Here is a 24,433-nt window from a genome sequence, read left to right on the forward strand (position 1 = left end):
GGGCGCCTCGGCCTCGGCGGGGGCGGCCCCGCCGTGCCCCTCCTCGCCGCCCAGCGTGGACTGGGTGCAGGGGCTGGCCCGGCGCGCCTCCGTGGTGATCGAGGGCAAGGTGCTAGCTCACAGCGTGGTGGAGCCAGGAGGAGGCGGCGGCGGCGGCGGCGACGTAGGAGGAGGGGAAGAAGCGACGTCGCGGTTGCTGCTGCTGCTGCCGTCGCCGCCGCCGCTCCTCACCCTGCCGGAGCAGCAGCAGCAGCAGCCGACCGCCGCCTCTGCTTCCAGCACCACCTTCTCAGGGAGCGTCCCCTCGCCAGCTCCCCGCGCGCTGGTGCCCAGCCCCAGCCCGCCGCCCGTCTCGTGGGTGACTCGGGTGCGCGTGCACCAGGTGTGGCCGGCCAAAAGCGGCGGGCTGCGCAAGGACGGGCTGCTGTGGGTGCTGCTGGCCGAGCGCGGCTCCGCCTGCGGGAGCAGCCTCAAGGAAGAGAGCCGCTACATCTTCTTCATGGAGCCCGTCGCCGCCTCCAGCCTCAACGGCACTGGGGCGCCTTCGCTGCTGCTGCCGTCGCCTTCGCCGCTCTTCCGGGCGTCTTCCCCGCCCCTGGAGACGGGCAGGAGTCTCAAGAAGGAGGTCAGCAGGGCGCTGTGTACCCGGGGATGTGGTAAGTCAGCTGGCTGGCCAGGGGTGCCCGAGGAGCGCTGCCTGCGCATCCCCTTTGCGGGGCAGGTGGGGGGATGAAGGTGGGGAGAAGGATGAGGTTGCTTGCTTCCTCCTCCCTTCGCTGCTCGCCCTCTTTCTTGCCACCTCCGTCCCCGAGGTGTGGGACTTGTGGCCCGCTCTGGATCTTTCCTCTTTGGAGCGATTTGCAGGTGGATGTGGATCGCAGGTCGTTCAAGTTGGGTGCCAACCATGGGTGGGAAACTTTGCGAAAGCTCCCTCTCTTATACGCACAGCAACAAGCAGGCGACGAGTTTGGGGTTGTGGAGAGTGGGTCTATTACTGCAACAGAATGGAGCCTTTATCTCTCCTGCCGATTTATTTTTTAGTTAGTTTGCTAAGAGAAGGCTGCATTTCAGGCCATCAAGAAAGAGGGAGGGAACTGGAAGGCTGCTTGGTGCGGGGCAGGGTGTCTTTACTTCACCTGAATAAAGGCCTTGGCTGTTTGTTTGCTTTCTTAGAAGGAGGAAAGTGCTTGGTGGGGTGATGCTTGCCAACCCTTGTTTACGTTGGTATGTTGTTGGATGTGTAACTTTAGATGAAGCTGTAGGCTTTTGAAGCAGAACGAACGAAGAATTTGGTTGCATGTTGTATCTGGAAAGGTTGCTCTTTGGTCGTGGCGAATACTTCCTTGCCTGGATCTCCTTTGGCATATGGGTATTGTAAATAAATCCGGCGGGGCCCAGCCGTTTTTCAACTGCTCACGTTGTGTCCACCCTTAAAGTCTTCTGGTGCCTCCAAAATCATTTCCCTCAACAAAAGAAGCAATTGCTCTCTCTCTCAGCTTCTGGAAATTCAGTGGCTCCCAAATGTTAACAGTCCTCTAGACGTAATTCTGCCCTCCCATTTCTAGATGTGTTAGTACTCATGAGAGCCACTGGATTTAACTGGATTGTTTGCAAATGCAGTGCCCTGTCTTGTTTTATAGCACCTGAAATTCAGTCTGTCAGCTCTTGTTAACGTGAGGGTTTCAAGATGATTTTGTTTTGTGGCTGGGAGAACGCAAATGATTGTTGGAGGCAGAGCTGCTGAGGAACAACGCTGACCAACCAAATCCATGAATCTTGGTGATCCTTTTCATTGTGTGTACTTTCACCTCAACTCAATTGGTTTCTGTTTTCCTGTTTGTTTAATTTGTAATTGTTACCATAATCATTTCGGCATTTTCTAGCTACCCTGTGCCAAATTACTTCAGAATGGCTGCAGAAGGGAGCTGTCCACATTAAACGGTGCTGATGTTGAGTGAATGACGTTGGGATTCCCCAGGACTGGCGGATAGATGTCACTGTAAAACAAGGGAAATACTCTGCGGGGACCTGACATATTGGCTGATATAAAAGCTGAACATTTTTCTTCATCAGGTTGTTTTTTCTTATGGTGCAGTGAGGAAAGAACGTGTCTTTATCAATCCTTTGTAGTAAGGTTTCTGGTGTGATTAAACTAGATACAACAATGGATTGGGCTGCTGCAAACAAACTGGACACTGGCATAATATGAATTAAGTGTAGGGGAAGAATTGTGGGAGTATTAGAATCTTGATTATTCTTGTCTATTCCAAAACATTGGCATACATCTCACAGGTGTGTTAACATTAATAAAGCTTCTAGTTTTCCTGTGACTTTCATTCATAACAGTTTTGAGGCTCCTGTGATCTGCAAGCTTGCTTGAAATATATATTCCATTACATGTAGGATACAATGTTGTTGTTGAGCTACACACACACACACACACACACACACACACGTGTTTAAAAATCTGAATACTTCAGTAGTTGAGGCGTTCTATGGAAAATGAGGAAATATGCAAAGGCGAGTTAACGTATAAGAGTTAACCACAGTGGAATGTTTTTGTTCCCCTTTTCCTGCTGTGGACCTGAAGTATGCAAATGAACATATACAGCATGATTGAGTTTCTTCTCAGCTTGAAATGTGAAAACATAAAGATGGCAATTTCTCCCTTTTTTTGCAGGACTTGAATTTTAAAATGTAGGTTGTGGTGTTGGTTCATTGTGTGTACCTGCTGTTGATTAAGTAATAAAATGTGAATAACACCCTTTGGTGAGGTGGGGGGGGGGGCTCTCAGCAGCTTTTTGCCTTAACCATATTGAGTTTAGCTATTCCCAGAAAAATTAATGAGAGAATGGCTGATGTCTCATTGCTGTCTCAGTTCCCATCTTTCTGTCCATAGATTGATGCTTGTTTATGTATTTAAAATATTTACCAGCTATCTAAGGGAGTTACTGAGTCAGGATTACTGCTTCCTTTCATCTTAAGATAGGATTCCACCCCTTTTGCTTAGTCTGTAATAAACTGAATTTACCCTGCTGCTGTGACTTCTCAGCATCTGACAGCCTTTGACTTCCATAAAAGTCAAACCTGGTGAGCTCCAAATGCTCTAGACACTGCAGTGAGGCCCTAAACGTTTTTTTTTTTCAAGTCAAGGACTAGGGTAAACCATCTGTTATAACAGTATTTAGTGAATAATGGTGGAGAAGTGTTAAATGGAATATCAGATGGCATTAAAATCTCTGGCTTCAAACTCAGCAGTTCAGTTCTAATACCATGCTGAATCATGACTAATGGAAGTTTAACTACAGTTTAGTGTGATGCCTGAACAGATAAACCATGGATTGCTATTGATCAGCAGTTCGGAATCAGAAACAATGTTTAAAATAGGCTTGTAAATTATTGCTTGTACTAATTATGATGTGTGAATTAACAGAAGATAGAAACAGCCATCGTGCTGCCTGTGGAGGCCACTGCATCTAATGATTGGTGTGCTGAGCATACGTAAAATTAAAGCTGATGAATAACTGTAACCATGTTTTGCTTGCACATTGGGAAACTGTAACCATGTTTTGCTTGCATATTGGGAAACTGTAACCATTGTTTGAGTTTTAATCTATATTTAGCTGTGAGGTCTGTCAGGATAGATTCACTATATGATCAGTGGTTGATATGGTTTGTCAGGGTGTATTAATTACAGAGAACATTCATTACCATATACTCAAAAGGCCAACTTCTGAATCGAGATAACTAGGTCTCAGGCTTGTGAGATTTTATTTATAGATGGATATGTTTTATTTCATCTATCAATCAAGTTCTTAATTTTATGTTGTTGTTTACTTAATTCTGAAAGGAATGAATCCTTTCTCTTTATAAGTGTAATTTTTAATAGCAACCTTCTCCCCCCCCCCCAATACATTAAATATAGAGGATTCTCCCCCTCCCCTTCCCAGTTCAGGATTGTAGGAGAAAACTAGTTTTTGACTTCAAGTAAAATCTCACAGAAGGGGTATTATCTCAACCATCACCAAAGTTACTTGCATTTCAGGAGTAATACATAATTCAAAGATAAAGACTGTAAACCTTAATGATGTGATTGCTCCTTACTCAAAATAAGATGTTCTATTGACATCATGGGTTATAGATTATACAGAGATCAAAGCAGTCAGATAAAGCTCTTTTTTCATGCTGCGGTAAAACTTACACAAGCTGCCTAATGAAGGAGAAGCTGTTTATCTGCCTGTTTTATAATGTACAAATGATTAGCTGTGTGCTCCCTTACTCTCTCATTAGTTGCATAAAGTCCACACTATATAAATTATATGCTTCCAATATCAGAGATGCTGCCAGCTACCATACATTCTCCATGCAGTGCATATTTTACTCCAATTCTTCTCTAACACTGGCAGCAGCTGGTCAAGCTAGAGGCAAATGCCAGCCATTTCTGGGGGGCAATATGGGGGTGTCAATTCCTTCCTTTACTGGTTGGTAATCATTAGGATTTGGCATTGAAAGCAGGTTGTGGGCACTGCAGCCATGTGCAAGTGTTAGATTGTTGATTGGCTCCCTTCCCGCACTGATATAGCAACTTTGGGGGTGGCTTGCCCATCAATATCAGTGTAGTTACCCTGTGCTGGCAGAAGTGCCCTTTGTCTCCATTGCCACCTTCCAACAGTTACTGGTAAATGTGGGCATTCTCCTCCCCATCTTGATCACTTGATAGGTGCATCTAGCAGTTCGTTAGGGCTTTATTGGCCAACGCTGACTACCACCCTAAAAGAAAACCAATACCGAAGTGCTAAAATTCTGGACTGTACTACATTAGACTATACATGTCTCTCTGTGTGTGTGATATTTCCTGAAAGTTCAGATATATAGGGTGAATCCTTTAAAAGAGGCCCTGTGGATACAGAGTACACATGTTCCACAGTGCCTCTTTTAAAAGACTCACCCTGTAAAAAGCTCACTCTGTGTAATAAACCAGGGATCAGACAATACCAAACCCTTTTCTCTGATATATTAGCATAGATGGGGGGTGGGCGCGGTTTGGTCTGTGGAGAAGCATTCAGAAGCATGTCTTCTTCACCTGCAATCTGAAGTGTTATGGCTGAGAAGTAGAACCATTTCAGTCTGCATAATTTGTGGATCAGCTGTTACTGCACACCACTATACACAGGTGTTTTACATATCCCTTGATTATCTGTTTCATACAATGTAGCTTCCTAGTCCCTGTGGATGGCTCCAGTTCCTTTGTCCTACATACATTCCAGTGTCTTCTACTTGGGTCCTTTTTAAGAAAAAACGGGCAGGGGAATGCCATGCAGTTGATTACAGGGGACCATCTGGCCCAGGGTTTGTTTGATTGGACTCTAAATGAGCCAAGAAACATCTGTGTACTTCTCTCTTGAATCGTGCAAAGCAGCCTTAAGTCCAGCCAAAATTAAAGTTGGCGTCTTCTTTCTGTACTACGTGTTTTGATTTGGCCTGCAGGAGAAGATTAATTAATAGCATGCGTGAACTTGCTTTGTGTTCATATATATCAGGTATTTGGAGAACTGATTCCCTTTGTGCCTATTGATCTGCTGTTTTTGAGGCATCCAGTCATTTGCATTTTCTATTTCTTTCTTGTAGTTTGTTGCCTTGTTTCATTTACCTACTGTGAGGGATTTCTAAAAGCAAAACATTGCACTTGTCAGTGTATGTTGACTATGTGCCTCCATTTACATAAAATATTGCTGCAAAGGATTTTCTGTCCAGAGCTAAAGAGATTTCTTATAAAGCTGTATTAAGTGGTAAGCTTTAAGAATAGCAATAACTTTACTGCCTGTTTTACATATAAGAGTGCAGAAGCAGACTTAGCCAATAGCCAAGATAGCCTGCATGTGCATCAGTATTATGTTTAAATGTGTGCATTGAGTCTGCTAAAAGCCACATAAAGGAGGGCCTTCATTACTTACTTAACTTCTTACATTCTTTCAGATTCAGTATCTATCAAGACAGTTATTTGGGTGCCCCCCCCCAATCCTGTCTCATCTAACAGAGTAAAACTTGAAATATAGTCACTTGGGGAAACCTTAAGTACAATCAATTTTAAATGTATTTGAAAAGCTGTCTGAAAAATAGTCCACTTCCTTATTTACCCACTCTGGGGAGTATATTTTCATCTCTATATACTAGGTTAGACAGACTCAGTACTAATGGAAGTGACATACATACCTTCCTAGACACAGGAGTTATGCGATTCTCAGGAGGTTTGAGGTTAACAAACTTGTTTTCTTTTTTACAAAACAAAACAAGTCTCAAAAGAGCATATTGTAAATATCATTGTCCCTAAATCAGTGCAAGCTTAGGCATGTCTACTCTGAAGCAAGTCCCAAGGAATTCAGTGGGCTTCTTTCCTAGGTAAATATGTATAAAAAGGTAAAGGACCCCTGACAGTTAAGTCCAGTTGCAAACGACTCTGGGGTTGCGGCACTCATCTCGCTTACTAGCTGAGGAAGCCGACGTTTGTCCACAGACAGTTTTTCCGGGTCATGTGGCCAGCATAACTAAGCCGCTTCTGGCGAAACCAGAGCAGCACACGGAAATGCTGTTTACTTTCCTACCGGGGTGGTACCTATTTATCTACTTGCACTTTGATGTGGTTTTGGACTGCTAGGTTGGCAGGAGCTGGGACCGAGCAACAGGAGCTCACCCCGTTACGGGGATTCGAACTGTTGACCTTCTGATCGGCTGGAACAAGCTCCATGCAAATGCAATAGTTATCCACGAGAGGTTTTTTTAAAGGAACTCTTTAAAGATCTTTAACATTTCAGAAGTTATCTCCCATCACATTCATTTGGAAAGCACCCCATCCCACCACCACCCCCATAAATAAATAAATGTGCCAGTAACAGATTTTGAGCCTGGAGTTACAGAAGATAGATAAGGAAATTGAGAGAAGCATCCTTGCCTGAGGTGTGCATATTCATTTGAAAAAATCCAATCACTGTCTCCAAGCCAGCAAGTTTGGCTAGGTTGGCAGGAGCAGGGACTGAGCAATGGGAACTCACCCCGTCGCGGGGATCCTCCACATGCAGCTGCTGGGTGACCTTGGGCTAGTGACACTTCTTTGAAATCTCTCAGCCTCACTCACCTCACAGAGTGTTTGTTGTGGGGGAGGAAGGGAAAGGAGAATGTTAGCTGCTTTGAGACTCCTTCGGGTAGTGATAAAGCAGGATACCAAATCCAAACTCCTCTTCTTCTTTAATAAATGAATAAAATAAAATAAAAACCCTCAGGTCTAGAGTCTGAATGCATCCCTCTAGGCCTCTCTGTCTAAACCTTAGGACTTTCACCAGGTCACATGCCTTACCAGCCCTGCACAGCACCCTTCTTTACCTCTACAGTAATTGTGACATTTAATTGTGATAACGCCTCCTGCATGCTTGGGTGAAGAAGGTTGGGGAGGTGCTGGTGGGTCAACAGCTGTAGAAGTCTCTGACTTGTGTGACTGAAATGTAGCCTATTGTACGAAGCCACACCCATTTTTTGCCTCAGGCCCCACTTACCACTGGAATATGATGCCCCAAACGTTCCCTGTGAGGAAATGTGTGTAGCTCTAAGGCTGAAAAAGTTCCCAACCCCAGCTGTAACAAAATGAAAAAGACAATATTAACAGATCACTTTTCTTTCTAAGAATGGCTGGTAGCTGCAGCTCATTCAATTCTAAATAATTTTCAAGTACCTTCATTACCTCAAAATGGGTGCCTATATTGCCACTTTTGTACATTCATTTAAATGTAATCGATCATCAGTTCATCAGTTAAATGGTAGAGGAGTAGTCAACTAAAAGTTATGTAATTCAGTGGGCAATATGGGCTGTTTTAGTTAAATATTGCTTCCATATTAAACATAAACAAACAGGGGTACATCATATGGTGGCTATGTATGCTCAAAAGTGGGTGCAGTGAGAAGTCTACCCAAAAAAGAGAGGTGCATTTTATTTCATCTAGGACATGACCATACCCACAAGAGGAAAGAGACTCGGCAGGGTCCAAGTTGGTCCCACATTTTGGAGTCAAGATGCTTGAGAGAGAGAGAGTTATTGGTTCCAACAAAGTGCAAATGTAAAATACATATAATAAAATATAAGAAAAAATAAGAAAAGGGGAGAGGCTCTAAGGAAACTTACAACCACTGAGTACATTATGGGAATACGTACATAACGCATATCACCCACATTAAAATAGGATACTATTTTTAAATTGTTTTTTATGTTCACAGTATCCTATGGAGAAATCACATGGACCAGATCTCCAAATCATCTCTCTTAAGCTTGGTACCAGCTTAGGTTATTGGTGAGGGAGACTGAATATTTGAATGCCCCAATATATGTATTCCCTGTGAATAGAAAATGAGCATGACAGGGGGAAATTTCTAGGCTAGCTAGCTTCTTGATATTCAATATTTAAATGTGCTGGGATCCTACAGAGTCTCCAGTCCAAGAGCAGATACTGCTGCGGTGTTCTGCCTCCTTTTTCATTTCTGCACTGTGTGGGTCTCATAATGCTGCTTGAGTACATCTGATCCCTGAAATAAGCACCATATGGATGTACCCTAGGTAACAGAAATGTCAGATTGCAGTGCACACTGCTTGTCAGTACGTTGTACAGACACTTTTTAAAGAATGTAAATCCTACTGCTGATTAAGTGAGTGGATTACATGACTGTAGTGCAGACTACTTGTGTCTCTACCTCTGAAATAAGCTCACTGATTTCAGTAGACCTAGTTTTCTGAATAAAACCAGCTGAATGTTGTTTCATATGTGCAGTGGTTGCAGAGATACGTCAAGGGAGTTTTTGTGGTCTTAAGGAACAATTCTAATAGGGTTCTTAAGCCAGAAAACGTTTTGCAAGTTACTTTGTCCACTTACGAATCAAACAATGCTAATCAGTTAAGCTGCCATCTGCTACATTCATATTATCACTAGTAATTATAAATATGAAAACAGATTTCTTTTTCTTTACTGGGAAGAAAGGAATAAGGATTAAAGAGAGAGATTTTAGAATAGTGTGGAAACTCAAAGCCATTGTTTGCACAATTGTTTAATTTAGTTTTGATTGAAAATATACCTTTAAGGCTTTCTGATAATGGGTGCAATTATCTATCTTGAGATTCCGAGTGTTTATTCTATGTCTATAGCCACATATAAGTCATATTTTATTGTGTAATGTTCCGGAACTGCAGTACTATATTTCTCCTTGTGCCAAGATTATCTTTAGAAAAGCAATGAGAATCTAAATTACAATGTGCCATGATTATTTTATCTGCAACAAAAAATGTGAGTCATAGACAACATGAGTGACTATCTTAAAACACCTAAAATGAATTGTACTACAGAATGTGTAGAACAAACGCTTCTTAACGAGGAACAATATATTAAGATTCACTTCTTATATGTTTAATTTATCTCTTGGAGCAAGTTGCATCAATATTTAAAGTTCACCCTTGACTATGCAGTTGTATTTATTTTATTTAGTAAATTTAGAGAGCCGCTGTGTTTTATCCTGATAAATGGTGAGATTATTGTTCTGATAATTGACAAAATGTTTGAAACAGAATGTTTTGTCATCAAGAGTGAAAGACCCACTCAGGTTATTGCAAAGATTCCAAAGCTTATTTAAAGAAACATGCAACAGTCACCTGTATAGGAAAAAAAAGCAGACATGTCTTGCAATGATTAAAATCCTCCCCAAGTGACCTTTGAGAAAACTAAACAATAGATGTTCTATCTCAACTGTCACAGGCATTATGCCTTTGAATACGAGTTGCTAGGAATCACAAGTTGGGTTGGGCAAAGTGCTGTTGTGCTTGAGTCCTGCTTGGTGTGTTCCTACAGGTATCTCGTTGGTCCCTGTGAATACAGGATGTTGGATTAGAGAGAGCATTGGCCTGATATAGCAGGTTCTTCTAATGTTCATTTCCTATCACAGTGAACTGAAACAAAGACATGGTAGGAATGGACACATTCAGTTAGTGTTACAAAGGAGAACTGTCCCCGCTTTACGTTTTTCAGTATAAAATGCATAATACAAAAATAAAAGCAAAGATGGAACTGGAAAAATCTGGGGGGGGGGAACATGTCATTGCCCCAAACTGAAATATTTTTCTTCTCCTGCAGCCATATTTTCCAAGCTGTATATCTGCCCATATTATTTAAAACATGATAAATGAATATCACTTAGCTGAAAATATAACCCTCTGGTAGTTATTATTCTTTAGCTTTAAATAACTTGTTATTTTTTGCATTATTGCTATATCCCATAGTTTAATCAACCAACTCCATAACTCTTGGTATATTTCATAATCAGCGGTACAAATATTTTCTGACACAATCACTCATTGAATCAAATCATGATCTTCATAACTGATATTATCAAGAATGTAGCCCATTAGTAACAGGCCTCAAGCATCTGGTAACAAGTACATATAAATTATGCCTATTACACGTGAAATTTCCATCCAAACTTTTCTCATTTGGGGGCGGCCCCATCACATGTGCAACCATGTACCCGTGGCACCACAACCCTTTGAACATATGCTGGTTCCTAAAACACTTTCTAAAAATCATCCACTCAGTAAGATGCTACCTAGATACTGCCATAGACTGGCCTCTTTTAAACATTAGCAGTAGGCGAAATATGTAGTTACAAAAATAATCTTTAACAATATTTAAAATAGCACTCTCCCTCAGAAATTATGGTGGCAATGAGAAAAGGAAGCTTGTACTCCTCCTCGCCTCAATTTCTATGTTCTAGCATAATTTTACTTGCAGATTCTCAAGTTTCTCTACTAAAGTGGGGGTTCATGTCTTTGTGCAGCTACTGATACTTTGGTTGTTGTTGTAAATCAATTAGGCTTTTCAAAGTTACCACATAACTTAAATCATTTAATTCCTATGATGTTTTTAAATGCTGGCCATACACATGCCGACTGCTGTAAATGTGCCTCATTGTGAGTTTTCATACACTGGTAGTTCTATATACATTTAAACTTTTTTATTACGTTGAGACAAATATTGATTTTTCTTATAACCCAGTTAATAGCAGTCAGGATGCTCTCTAGTGGTTGTGTTGTTTTTGTTTTTAATGGCTATCTGTGTAAGCAACTGCACCTCTCCTTGCGTTGAAGGAGAGCCTCAGAACTGAAGAATAGAGACACAGCAAATGTCTTTAATAGCTACCTCCACACACTCCATCCTCTTGCAGTGGCGTAGCGTGGGTTGTCAGCACCCGGGGCAAGGCAAGTAATTTGCGCCCCCTAACCCGTGGATTTGCGCCCCTAACCCTAACCCCCAGATGTTGCGCCTGGTGCGGCCGGCCCCCCTGCACCCCCCACACTACGCCACTGTCCTCTTGTGATGCTATGTTGTTAACATGATTGCTAACCATCTTTTTCCTTGTCCCCTCTTCCTGGTTTATTATTTAGCAGTGTGCTAAACTGCCTCATTAGAAGCTGCTGTTAGAACAGTTAATGCTACTGTATTCAAAGCTTAGAGACCCGTAAGAGAAAATGTACAGGATCTAGATAACTGCCAACTGGATAAGGGAAAGCGTTAGAGCTAATTTAAGATCTTGACCTTGAGAAAGCAACCAGCATAAATGAGTTTTCAGTAAGAGCTGTGTATTGTTTAAAACTGACTTCATGCAATGAAGTAGTTAATATTTCTTTTATAACTTTCATAACCACCACAAGCTGGTTTTCCAGTTGTAAGAAACCACGAATGAATCAACTGGTTGGTTTGTTGTTTTTTTATTGCTGTAGGTCACTTTGGATGCAATTTGTCTAGAAAAGTGGCATGTAACAGACCGTCCAAGTGTCTCTATTTTCCAGGGACAGCCCCGGATTTACAGAAGCTGTCGTGGTTTCTGATTTGATCCCAGAATGTCCCTCTTTTCCTTAGGACATCCCTATTTCCATCAGATAAATGTTGGAGGTTTTGGAGTTATGCAATCCCCGAGGCAAGGAGATAAGTAACTATACAACCTTTGGAAGACATCTGAAGGCAGCTCTGTATAGGGGACTTTTTAAATGTTTAATGTTTTATTATGTTTTTATATTTGTTGGAAGCCGTCTAGAGTGGCTGGGGTAACCCAGTCAGATGGGCGGGGTATAAATAATAAAAGTATTAAAAGTATTAATGTTGTTGTTGTTGTTAAACAGGGCACTTCTTTCATTGGAGAAATGTTGGACGGTATGATATTATAAACACCCTGCAATAAAAATTAATAAAAGTAAAACACATGTGAAAGGCTTTGTTTAAGTTATCATGTTATGGAGTTGTTTCCTGAGTTGCTTACATGTTTCACAGTGAATGGGAGTTGAGCTAAGTCAGGGTTGGGAGCCTAAGTGACCCTCCAAATGTTGGTGATCTGCAGTTCCCATCACTCCTGACCATAGGTCATTCTGGCTAGGGCTGATGGGAGTCGGAGTCCAGCAACATCAGGAAGGTCACAAGGTTCTCCATTCCTGACCTAGGGTCTGAAATTGAATGGTAGAATTGTGTTGTGGGTGTACATACCAACTTTCCTTGTCTTCATGCAATGAAGTAGTTAAGATTTCTTTTATAACTTTCATAACCACCACAAGCTGGTTTTAAATAAGAATATATGTTTCCAGTTGTAATAAACCACGACTGAATCAACTGGTTTGTTTGTTTTTTTCATATTGTATGTCATTTTAAATTTGGCTTTAATTAATTTTATTTGTTTATATTTTACTGAAATATGTCACGGGTTTGGGCTAGAAATAACAGTAAAGGAAATTCTGGCAGCAGCATTGTTGTGCAAATGGTTGCATAAGAGCTCGTAGAATACTTTTCACAACATGGACTTGGCACCAAGCCTACATCTTGAGATGCGGTGTGGTTTCCTGTTCTTGCAGACATTGTGCAAGAAATCAGTCGGCGCTTGTGCCAACAGGTGCATATTGCTGGATTTCAGGTCTCTTTTCTCATGCAAGGATATTGCACTAAGTTAGGGAGAGTTCTTCCACTTATAAAGGGGACATTCCGCTTGCCAAGGGAACCTCTGCATAGATGTGGAGACTGAAATGAATGCTGGGAGCCTGATTGCTGTGCTGACTCGGGGCCTGCACCATATGTACCCCTTGTACCCCCTTCTTTGCTGCGAGCCCTGACACACAGCACACTAACAACAACAACAACAACAACATTATTTATACCCCACCCATCTGGTTGGGTTTCCACAGCCACTCTAGGCGGCTCCCAACAGAATATTAAAAACATGATAAAACATCAGACATTAAAAACTTCCCTAAACAGGGCTGCCTTCAGATGTCTTCTAAAAGTTGTGTAGTTATTTATTTCCTTGACATCTGATGGGAGGGCATTCCACAGGACGGGTGCCACTACTGAGAAGGCCTTCTGCCTGGTTCCCTGTAACCTCACTTCTCATAATGAGGGAACCGCCAGAAGGCCCTCGGCACTGGACCTCAGTGTCCGGGCTGCACACTGCTGAAAAGTTTTTCATAAAAGATTCATATCAAGTTATTAGTACGTTCCTCTTTTGCTGCACTGCCAGGATACAAGCCAGGCTCTAGCACCGAAACACTGCTTGCTCACATTAACAGTAGTGCACCAAACCAATGAGCTTGTTACAGTAAGTGCCATACTTTTAACCATTGCTTTTCTTCAAGAAAAAAAGTGCTGTTACTGCATTCCCTTGAGTACCCCCAGAAAGAAAGCACTGACTACACAAATTCTAAGTTATCTTTTCAAACTGTATAAAGGTGGGGGTTTTTTGGTTTTTGTTGTTGTTGTTGTTGTTGTTGTTTTTGTTAGCCAGCCATGTGCATAACAGCAAGTATGAAGTGGTCTTCATTTTTTTATGATCAGGCTTGCTGATTATAACCTGGTTTCTCTTGAGGGTAAATCCTGTTAATTGAGTTGCAGTTTGTTTCCCCCACCCACCCACCTACCCATGGAAAGAGCTGGTTTCAGACTCATGTTACAGGAAGTGTTTTTAGGAGTAATGAAATAAAACTTTAACTCTACCTAATCAGGAACCAGTATGTTTTGATCAAGGTGTGTGAGAGAACTGGGTAACAGCTGGCCTTTAAGTTGTTGTTGTTTTTTTAAAGGGATCATCCACAGCCTCTTTATTCCTAAATTCTACATATAACCCTAATGCAGGCACCCCCAACCTGCAACCCTCCAGATGTTTTGGCCTACAACTCCCATGATCCCTAGCTAACAGGACCAGCGGTCAGGGATGATGGGAACTGTAGTCCAAAACATTTGACGGGCCACAGGTTGGGGATGCCAGACCTAATGCCTGCTGTACATAGCAGAAACTAGTAAGATCTGTCACCCCCATTTTGAAAGAGTTTAAATGCAGATCACAAGGCTACAACGTACAACTTATTATTATTATTTTTTGTACTTTTATGAGGAAAGAGTCCCACATCCCCCTAATCCCCCCCGATAGAGAGTTCTGGAGAACTTGAAAGGTCGATCATTATTTTGCGACATTTTCAACTATGAAATTTGGAGTTTATGTAGTGCACTGTGCTTCTTCTTGTTCCTGAATTGTTCATTTTACTTCCATCAATGTTTTCCATCTTATTTCAGCAACTATGAGGATCACAGAAGAGTTTTTTAAAAGGATTGAAAAGTGGCGTTCTCAATATTTCTTTCCTTTCAAAAGCCTGCAGGCTACACAAACACGTCTTGGGTGCCACATACTGTGTGCAGGCATATGTTGCCCACCCCGAAGATAAAGCAGCACACAAAAAGGATTATATTAGCTAAGCTGGACGTTAATTTGCAAAGCCCACTAGAAACAGAGTAGTTCAATGCCAATTTGATCAAATTACCTACTCCTGTAGGAAGGAAGGTTGTGATTTTAAGCTCTCTGTGGGAGCACTGCCCTGTTTTTTTAGAACTCTTTCTTCTTTTGCAATCACTCGTAGCTGAGTAAGATTGTCTTCCATAAACATGGTTTTAACAATGAGTCCGTAAGTGACTGTGGAGGCCAATTCTGGACCCCCACACCCTTCCACAGTGGGGACATTGGTTCCTGGGCAGGAGTTGATCACGGTGTGGATTTGCCAGGCATGCCTTCCTCTTAGCACATTTATGCCTTGAGTTCTGAGTTTGAGTGTCTTCAAACAGTCAGTTCAATGCCAATTTGATCAAATTACCTACTCCTTTAGGAAGGAAGGTTGTGATTTTAAGCTCTCTCTGGGAACACTGCCCCGCTTTTTCAGAACTATGGAAGGCTCAGTTAACACTCTTGGTGTCTCCCTTTATTCTTCAGCTGTAAAAATCCCATTTGGGAACTTAAAATATCAGACACCCCAAATAGATTTTTTAATTTATTTTTACTATTTCCACTTAGGTGTTCCTTTCCCCTTTTTATTTTACTATTCAATAAATATGTAGTTATACAATCAACATCTAATGTAAATATTTCAAAAGGCATATAGATATTAATATGCACATATTTACTGCTGCAAATATTAGCTGCAAGTTTCGGGCGAGGGGAGGCCCTCCCCTCGCCCGCTCTTCTCTCTCTGGGGCAAGGGGGGGGGCTTGACTGCACAACTCCCGTGTCCCCATCACTTTGGGTGTGAGAAATGTCCTTCCTTGGGGATGTGTGTGTGTGTGTTTTGCACAAGTGTCGCTCTCTCCTCCAGATTCCCCTCCGTCGGTCTGAGCAAAGAGTCCACATCTGCAGAGAATGAGCTATAGCTTATGTGTTCAGGAACACACACACACACCGTTGCGATGGGAGGCCGGCTGTGCGTGTGTGTCCCCTCCCCTTGCTGCTCTTACAACCCTCCCTTTGGGTTGTCGCCTGTGAGAGTTGCGAGAGGCTCCCATGCTTCAAAATTAAAAATAATAAAAAAGAAAGCTGCAAGTTTCTTCTCTTCGTTCGTTTAATACTTACAGTTGGGTTAGTAAACAAGATAATGGGCAAAATACCAGTTCTTGAAGGGATGCGGGTGGCGCTGCGGGTTAAACCACAGAGCCTAGGCCTTGCCGATCAGCAGGTCGGCTGTTTGAATCCCCGCGACGGGGTGAGCTCCCATTGCTCGGTCCCTGCTCCTGCCAACCTAGCAGTTCGAAAGCACGTCAAAGTGCAAGTGGATAAATAGGTACCGCTTTGGCAGGAAGGTAAACCGTGTTTCTGTGCGCTGCTCTGGTTCGCCAGAAGTGGCTTAGTCATGCTGGCCACATGACCCTCTGTGCCCCAGAATTGTGAGGGGAAAGACTCCATCAGGCAAGGCCTCTTTCTATCTGCCCTGCCCCACCCTCTGACCCTAGGAGTCCTCATAAGGGAGCTGGTCCTGGAGGAAGAGCTGTGAGGGGAGAGACTCCATCAGGCAAGGCCGCCTTCCACCTGCCTTGCTCCACCCTCTAGTCTCTGCTTCTCAATTTGTATTGTATTGTTTTATGTACTGTGGCTTGCTGTTGTTTTATTGATTATAGTTTAGATATTATTTATTGTAACTGTTGAGTGGATTTCTGTTTAACTTTTAAATGTTGATGTTATTATTTTATACTATTCTAATGATTGTTGAATGTTACTTTTTTGATGTAGGCTGCCTATTTTAAAGTTATGTTTTATTATCACATTTTTGTATTGCATTAGATTGTTATAAGATGTACATTTTTTGTTTCTTCAGCTTGTAAACTGCCTTGAGTATTGTAAGATAAAAAGACACTATACAAATTTAAAATGTTGATGATGATGATGATGCCCAACCTGGGCTATATTTAGATACGCTCCGCCACTAACCTAGGCTCTTAAAAATATGGTTAACACATTAACTCTCATACAAGGCAGAGATGCTTTTGGACAGTAAGAACCATAACGTGGGGAAGGGTATTTACCCTGTTTTAGATGAGTTGGCACTAACTCTGAAGGGTTGAGTGAGGTTCAGAGCATGGGAATTCTCTTGAGCCCAGCTTTGCTCTTGGATATCCAGATGAGAAGTGCCAGCCTAGGAAAGGTGCTTTTACATAATTTTGGTAGGTGTACCAGCACTGGATTTCTGGCCACTGTCACACGTTCTCAGGTTATAGCCAGACTACACTGTGGCCACAGTGGCGTAGCGTGGGGGGTGCAGGGGAGGCCGGCCGCACCGGGTGCAACATCTGGGGGTTAGGGTTAGGGGGCGCAAATCCACGGGTTAGGGGGTGCAAATTACTTGCCTTGCCCCGGGTGCTGACAACCCACGCTATGCCACTGTGTGGCCACCTGCTGTACCTGGGGCTACCTTTGAAGAGCACTTAGAAAATGCAACTGGTGCATAACGCTTCTGCCAGGGTAGCGCTAGGACGCAATTATTTGCAGCTTATTACTACAATACTTTCCCAACTACAGTGTTACCTCTGGTTGCGACCGGGATCCGTTCTGGAGCCCCGTTCGCAACCTGAAAGGACCGCAAACCATGTCTGTGCACGTGCGGGTCACGATATGCTGCTTCTGCGCATGTGTGTGACGTCATTTTGCGCATCTGTGCATGCACAAGCGGCGAAACCCGGAAGTAACCCTTTCCGGTACTTCCGGGTCGCTGCGGGATGCAACCTTAAAACATGCAACCTGAAGCAAACGTAACATGAGGTATGACTGTATAATGTTTCCCAGTTTATTTCTGAACCCAGTTCAGAGCACTTTGATATTCAAAGCTCTAAATCAGGATATCCAAGCCACCCTCTCCTTGACCTCACTGGTTGTGGTGGCAGAAAACTCTGCTGCTATCTAGGAAGAATTTCTGACAATGGACAGCCCTCTCCATGGGCAAAACATCAAGATGCCCACTAGGACACTCTCCAAAGGGCCATGTGAATGAATCCACTGGGGCTTTTATGAAGAAAATGTTGTAAACATTATATTTGAAAAATATTCAGAAGATGGTATAGTAATACATATAAACTCTTCTTTGGAAAGACAGTAAATAGAATAGCTTTCAAAATTGGTGAAAGTCATCGCTTACTTGCCACGATCACTTTCCTCCAGTGAGGCAGGGAAATCTTTTGTCTGAGCTGCTCTTTTATAATAGCTCCAATAAAAGACACATGCAACAAAGCCAGGTCAGAGAGGGAGTATTTTTGCAGTGGCACAGAATGGCTTTGACAAAGTTAGTGAATCAGTGGAGCTGACAGACGAGGCTCTCTCAAACTGATTGATATTTTCCAAAAGAATGATTAAATACGAAGAGTGGTGCCTTCTCACAAAGAAAAGAGCTTACCCACTAAAGATTAGGTATTTGATATTACACTGATAGATGCACACTTTAAAAAGGGCTTACCCCTGGTTGTCATATTTAAGGGCACCTAAATCTTATCAAAAGAGCCAGCCTGTTTTTGTTGTTTTTTGCTCAGGCATACTAGATCCAAAAAGGAGGTTTTTTAAAAAACAAAACAAAAACAAAGACCTCTAGGCAAACCTGGTATGTATGTATGTATGTATGTATTTAAAAATGTAAAAGCAATCCAAGGGATTTTGATACATGTGACACCAAGTAGTGCTGATTATCTGTGGGACATAAATGGATTTTGATGTCCAAATTTATTTTCTGTATAAAAGTATTGAAGATGCTTTGGTAGCCAAACCATGAGAATGAGATTTTAATTATTTACCGTATTTTTCTGTGTATAACATACCCTCGTGTATAAGACGGCCCTCTTTTTGGGGGGACTCAAAATTAAGAAAATGGGTGGAGACTGCCCAGAGTTGTTGAGCTATTTTTAGGGGAAATTGTCGAAAGTCGCTCACCCGTCTGACCTACGCTGCCGCTTGCACGCATCGCTAAAGCTATCTGGTGTCTCTCCCACCACCAATCCCTCGCCCTACTGACGCAGCGACAGCCAATAAACACCAGCCCTTGACGCAGCCACCAATAACACACCAAAAAACATGCCAAAAAGCCGCTGACAATCTCAGGCTCGTGGCAGCAACCAAACCCACGTTCCCCCTATGCACTATCCATGTGTAAGACAACCCCCAATTTTTAACGTAATTTTAAAAGAAAAAATCCACATCTTATAGATGGAAAAGTACAGTAGTTCTAATTTCCAGCCTATTCTAGTCTGAGAATTCAAAAGGTGGCAAAATACTTTTTTAAAAATGTAAGTGATGCATATTATGGTAAATGTCAGAAACTTGGAGAAAGCTGACACACTGAGAAGTTTATTACATTTCTGTTGAGCCTGTTCAAAAACATACAACTTAGTAGTAAATTTCATATTTTACCACATGTCAGATATTAGGTGTAATGTACCCCATAGCACACCTTATTTGAGGGGGAGGAGAGAGGTGGTGAATAAGTTTGTCTATTTCCACTGAAGGGCACTGCCAATAATAATAAAGGGATGTCCTATTCCATAGTAGTAGTAGTAGTAGTAGTAGTAGTAGTAGTAGTAGTAATTTTATTATTTGCACCCTTCCCATTTGACTGGGTTGCCTCAGCCACTCTGGGTGGCTTTCAGCATATACAAAACCATAATAAAATATTAAACATTAAAAACTTGCCTATACAGGGCTGCCTTCAGGTGTCTTCTAAAAGTCAGATAGTTGTTTATTTCCTTGACATCTGATGGGAGGGTGTTCTACAGGACGGGTGCCACTACCGAGAAGGCCCTCTGCCTGTTTCCCTGTAACCTCACATCTCGCAGTGAGGGAACCACCAGAAGACCCTCAGAGCTGGACCTCAGTGTCCTGGCTGAACGATGGGGCTGGAGATGCTCCCTCAGGTATACAACTCTGCATCACTGTGCTCCCATTTTGTAGAATTGGCTTCCAATGAACATCAGGCAAGCACTAATGATGTGTGGCTCTTGCAGACAGTGAAAGACCTCTCTGTTTACCCTGGAAGTTCCTGATATCAAGCTTTTTTCCTTTTGTTTCTTGTTTCTTTTTGTTCTGGCTGCTGTAGTTGTTGAAGTTTCACAACCATTTGGATGTTTTAACTGCAGTTATTTATTGATTTTAATGGTTTTTATGTGCACTGTGGACTGCTCTGAGATTTATAAATCTTTAAAAAGTGGTATATAAGGTTGTTTTTTTAAAAAAAAATAAGAAAGTTTTTTCGCTCTTTGTATAACCCCCACCAAACTACTCTGTACCATCAGAAGACAATGTCAACAAATACAAGATTTGCTTGACATTAGCAGAAGTTGAAACTGGGTGTTTGGTTTCTGGACTCTACGCTTCAGTCCTAATGAATCAGCTGTTTAGCTCTCCTCCTCTGTGACACCATAGCTTCATATTCAACAGCAGCCAGAACAGCTGTAATGACAGTGCAGCCTGCAAGCCCAGAACCAAGCTTCTTGGAGAATTCTAACATAGCCTCACTGTGATGGCAGGGCAGGGGAACTCTATAAGGATGGAGGTTCAACAGCACACACTGCCTGTAGTACCAGCTAGGGGTGGATCTACAGACAGGGAAAAGAACGCTATAAACAAGCCAGAAATTAAATCGTTATAACAAGGGGAGGGGAACGCTATGGAAAATCATAGAATTATTATTTTTTGCTCACCAGTACCATCAGGTGTTAGGGACGCGGGTGGCGCTGTGGATTAAACCACAGAGCCTATGACTTGCCAATCAGAAGGTTGGCGGTTCAAATCCCCGCAACGGGGTAAGCTCCTGTTGCTCGGTCCCTGATCCTGCCAACCTAGCAGTTCGAAAGTACATCAAAGTGCAAGGTACCGCTCCGGCGGGAAGGTAAACGGCGTTTCCGTTCGCTGCTCTGGTTCACCAGAAGCGGCTTAGTCATGCTGGCCGCATGACCCGGAAGCTGTACGCCAGCTCCCTTGGCCAATAAAGCAAGATGAGCACTGCAACCCCAGAGTTGGTCACGACTGGACCTAATGCTCAGGGGTCCCTTTACCTTTTACCATCAGGTGTTGCATGACCATTTGAATGCATAACAGATTCCAAACACTGTTTTTCGACTAATGTAGCTGAGTTCAAGGTCAGGTACCACAGAATCCCCTTCTCTCCACTTCCGGCTGCATGTGTTTATAACAATACGTAAAGAAAACTTGGGTCCTATTGCCTGGCTCTTCTTTGACGTCTATGGTGCAAGCCATATTTCTTCACACCCACGATTTTCCTGAGCTGCGAAAAAGCTCATGAGTCAAGGGCAGGCTGTGGCAAGACTGGCAATTTCCTCCTTTTCTATCAGCTGCTAGTGCAAGAGAGCTGATCCAACAATGTGCAGTCCTATAAGTTGTCAATCTTTGTGACGTGATACCTTATAGTAGAAGCTTGTGCTTCGTTGTAGTGCTGTAATTTATCCTAGCCTGAGGTCCTTTTAAAGCATTTATTTATTTCAAAGATTTATACAGTATCCTGACCTTTAACAAGCATCTAAGTCAGGGCAGCTAATAAACAAAAATACCTCCCAATTAAATACACACACAAAATATAAATAATAAATAAATAAAACTCCAGTAAACAAAAAAAATGATACGTTCTCACTAGTATTCATGGAAAGTTGACATCTTAGTGCCATTTGTAGGAAGAATGTATCCATTCCCTTAATATGTACAGATTTTCAGTACAATAGGGTTTTTAACTAAGAATATTCAAGAGGAAGGCAGGCTGGCTTTATATGGTTATATCAATATTTGGATTACTAATGCAGAATAACCCCTCCTGGTTGCTGGAGGGAAGATATTGATCTGAGAAATCCCTTTCAAGTGGCATAGCAGTCTATTTAACTTCCAGACATAGTGTGGAGGGATAGGAGAATATCTCCTTTTTCAGTCTTGGAGATGTGATCACCCTTATTCCCTCTTAATTAAAACTAGTAATGTGAGTGAGTTCACAACTGGGGGAGGGGATAATGTCTTGCTGAAGTCTGCTCCTGCTCCTAGTCAACGCTCTCTGCCATGTCTGAAGTTCTTGTTTTTATTTTTAAGGTTTTAAATTTTTACTTTTGAGAAGGGAGAGGAGATAAGAGAGTAAGTAGGTCAGGTATGGTAATGGCTTCATGGGAGTTGATCTGGAGGAAATATGACCCTCTGTGCTTATTTTTCCTCCAAGTTTTCCCTCCAAGTTTCTTACTAGACAAGTCCAAGAAGAATATCCTTGACATCTCTGTGGAAATGTTTAGCTCTAATCCTATTCTGTACTGGAGGAGGATGTGCCTTCCAAGCATAATCTGACCGATTTACTGGTTTGGGCTGCCTTTTTTCTTGTTTGTTTATAACATCCTAGCACAACTTTTGATTTGCGAATGTTATTGCACCTCACCAGTCATTTATTCAGGTCTGCCAGGAACATAGCAGCCTTGCAAAAAGAAGCCAGACCACCACACATAAGTTATGGCCTCTGTTTGGCTTGTTGGTTGCAAATGGTGCAGATCTGGTGTATAACAATAATTTGGTCCCAACCTAACAAGCTAGCAGACACCCTAATAGTAGCAGAATGATCACCAAATGGTGGGAAAGCATACTGAAATGTGGGCTAGGGAATCTTTCCATCATGTATAAAGGTTGCTTTGGTGCCTTCGTACCTTGAAAATCTTATTTTGTTACTCCTGCATATGTCACTCAGTTATCTGTGCAGGGAACAGTTTTTCTGATTCGACAGTGTTCTGAAATTTGCATGGGCCCAGATTGCCACTTGCTTATCTTTTTAAAATTAAGAACTGTTTCCCAAATATAAAGATGTGAGTAGTAGGCTTTGTTGATTTAATTGCAGATATATTTATTCATATTTGCTCTAAGTATCGCCAACTGACTTTGACCAGCCCAGACATTATTTAAAATGTGATAATCCCATCTATACAGTAATGTCCTAGGAGATATTATGGTGGGTACTGGTGCGGTGATTAGTGGTTGAACTTCACTGATGTCACAGTGAGGCTGCACAGCAGAAATGTAGGAACTAAGCACTACAACTTCCCAATCATCTGCCAGGCAGCATAGGCTAGAAACTCCCTTTGACTGCAACTGCGCTGATAGTTTGTGGATTAAGATGCCACAGGACTCCTTATATCAAGAACTCTCAGATGATAGTTTAGAAGTAAGCGAAGCCAGAATCAGGATTACTGAAGGAAAGAGCCAAGGCAGGCATTGAAATGAGAAATGGGAGCGTGCTTAAAGCATAGGTTTAAAAGGAGGTCTGAGGAGCAAAGGGCAAGGGATTATTAGTGGAATTATTATTATTAAAGGGTGAGTGTTTTGGGATGGTGAAATATTCAGCAAATGTTTTCTGTGAGTTGCCATTTTTAATGGAATATTTTTGCCTGTCATTCTCTTGTACAGTGACTAAACATCCAACATTGCTACAGTCCACTGGCAAATTATCCGCAATCCATTATTTTGCCACTTCCAAACCATTCTGATGATTGTGGGGTAGGGGGAGCAACACTTCAAGTGTATTAAGGGCTAACTACTCAGGAATAAATTATATTGTGTATATGCCCTATGATTCCTTGATAATTCATAATGTTCATTCATCAGTATGGGTGACAATTAAAAAACACACACTCAAAATTACAGAAAACAGTTATGAGGTTGGCAGGCAGGTAATTATTTGCAGTGTGTTTTGCAATTACAGAATACTCAACCATTAAAATGCCAACAAGATTTTTAATTTTTTTTTTTAACAGCAACACAATTTTGCATAAGGCTTTCTGGAAAAGCATTCAACATGTTTTGCTGGAAGAGAGGCTTTTAAAATGTAAAATCCTGTTGAAAATTTGAATGTGAGCAGCAACAATAATGATCTGTGTTCCAATTTTGTTAATTAAGGGAAAGAGGCTGCAGGAGAAGCAATGTGAATGCTTGGGTCTCTCATTCTTATAAGCATATGAAGTTGTCTCATTAAGTCAGAGCCTTTCTCTGTTTAGCTCAGTATTAGTCCCATATTATCTGCTAGGACTGTTGCTGTCACTCTTGTGTCCCAGGTGAGGTCTCCCCTTCCCTCTGTTCTTGATACTTCGGATCTTTTTGATGGGCATGCCTAAATCAGCTGTGAACCCTTTCCAATGCCCTATCATTGTCCACTCATAATGACCTGTGCTCATGATCATACTGGATTGGTTATATGTGATCCCACTTTCAGTTCTATTTATACCTGCCAAAGGTTCTGGGTGGACATCGTGCTTTGTTTCAGTGCGTGTCCTGTAGCTCCCTGCTGAAACGCTGAAACTTTTTATGCCACAAACATTATGCTTTTGTTGTGCTATAGTGCAAGAATGGCCCTCCAGACAGCAGTAATGTGGTAACATGATTCATTAGAACAATGAAATAAAGTGGAAAGATTTGTGGATGGTGCAGTATAGATCCAACAGCAATGAACTATTGTTGGGTCAATGACACCTTGCCAAATACACCTACCACCACCACCAACAACAACACACCAGGGTGATATGAGTGAGAAGCTAAGAGCCTGGTGGGGTGGATG

General features: G+C 42.1%; 1 protein-coding gene across 3 annotated transcripts in view; it reads left to right on the forward strand.

The window, feature by feature from the left end:
- The first annotated feature begins 390 nt into the window (after nucleotides 1–390).
- The window catches only part of NRG1 (neuregulin 1), a 528,537-nt gene continuing 504,494 nt past the window's right edge, over nucleotides 391–24,433 (forward strand). The window contains exon 1 of one of the 3 annotated variants that reach the window (XM_081894106.1): nucleotides 391–656. In XM_081894106.1, coding sequence (XP_081750232.1) covers nucleotides 500–656 — 157 coding nt within the window. In that variant the 5' untranslated portion in view covers nucleotides 391–499. The remainder of the gene's footprint in view (nucleotides 657–24,433) is intronic. The other 2 variants (XM_081894116.1, XM_081894122.1) reach the window with 2 other exon arrangements.

Source organism: Podarcis melisellensis (assembly GCF_964234715.1).
Source record: "Podarcis melisellensis genome assembly, chromosome: 17".
In the NCBI taxonomy this organism is placed as follows: Eukaryota; Metazoa; Chordata; class Lepidosauria; order Squamata; family Lacertidae; genus Podarcis; species Podarcis melisellensis.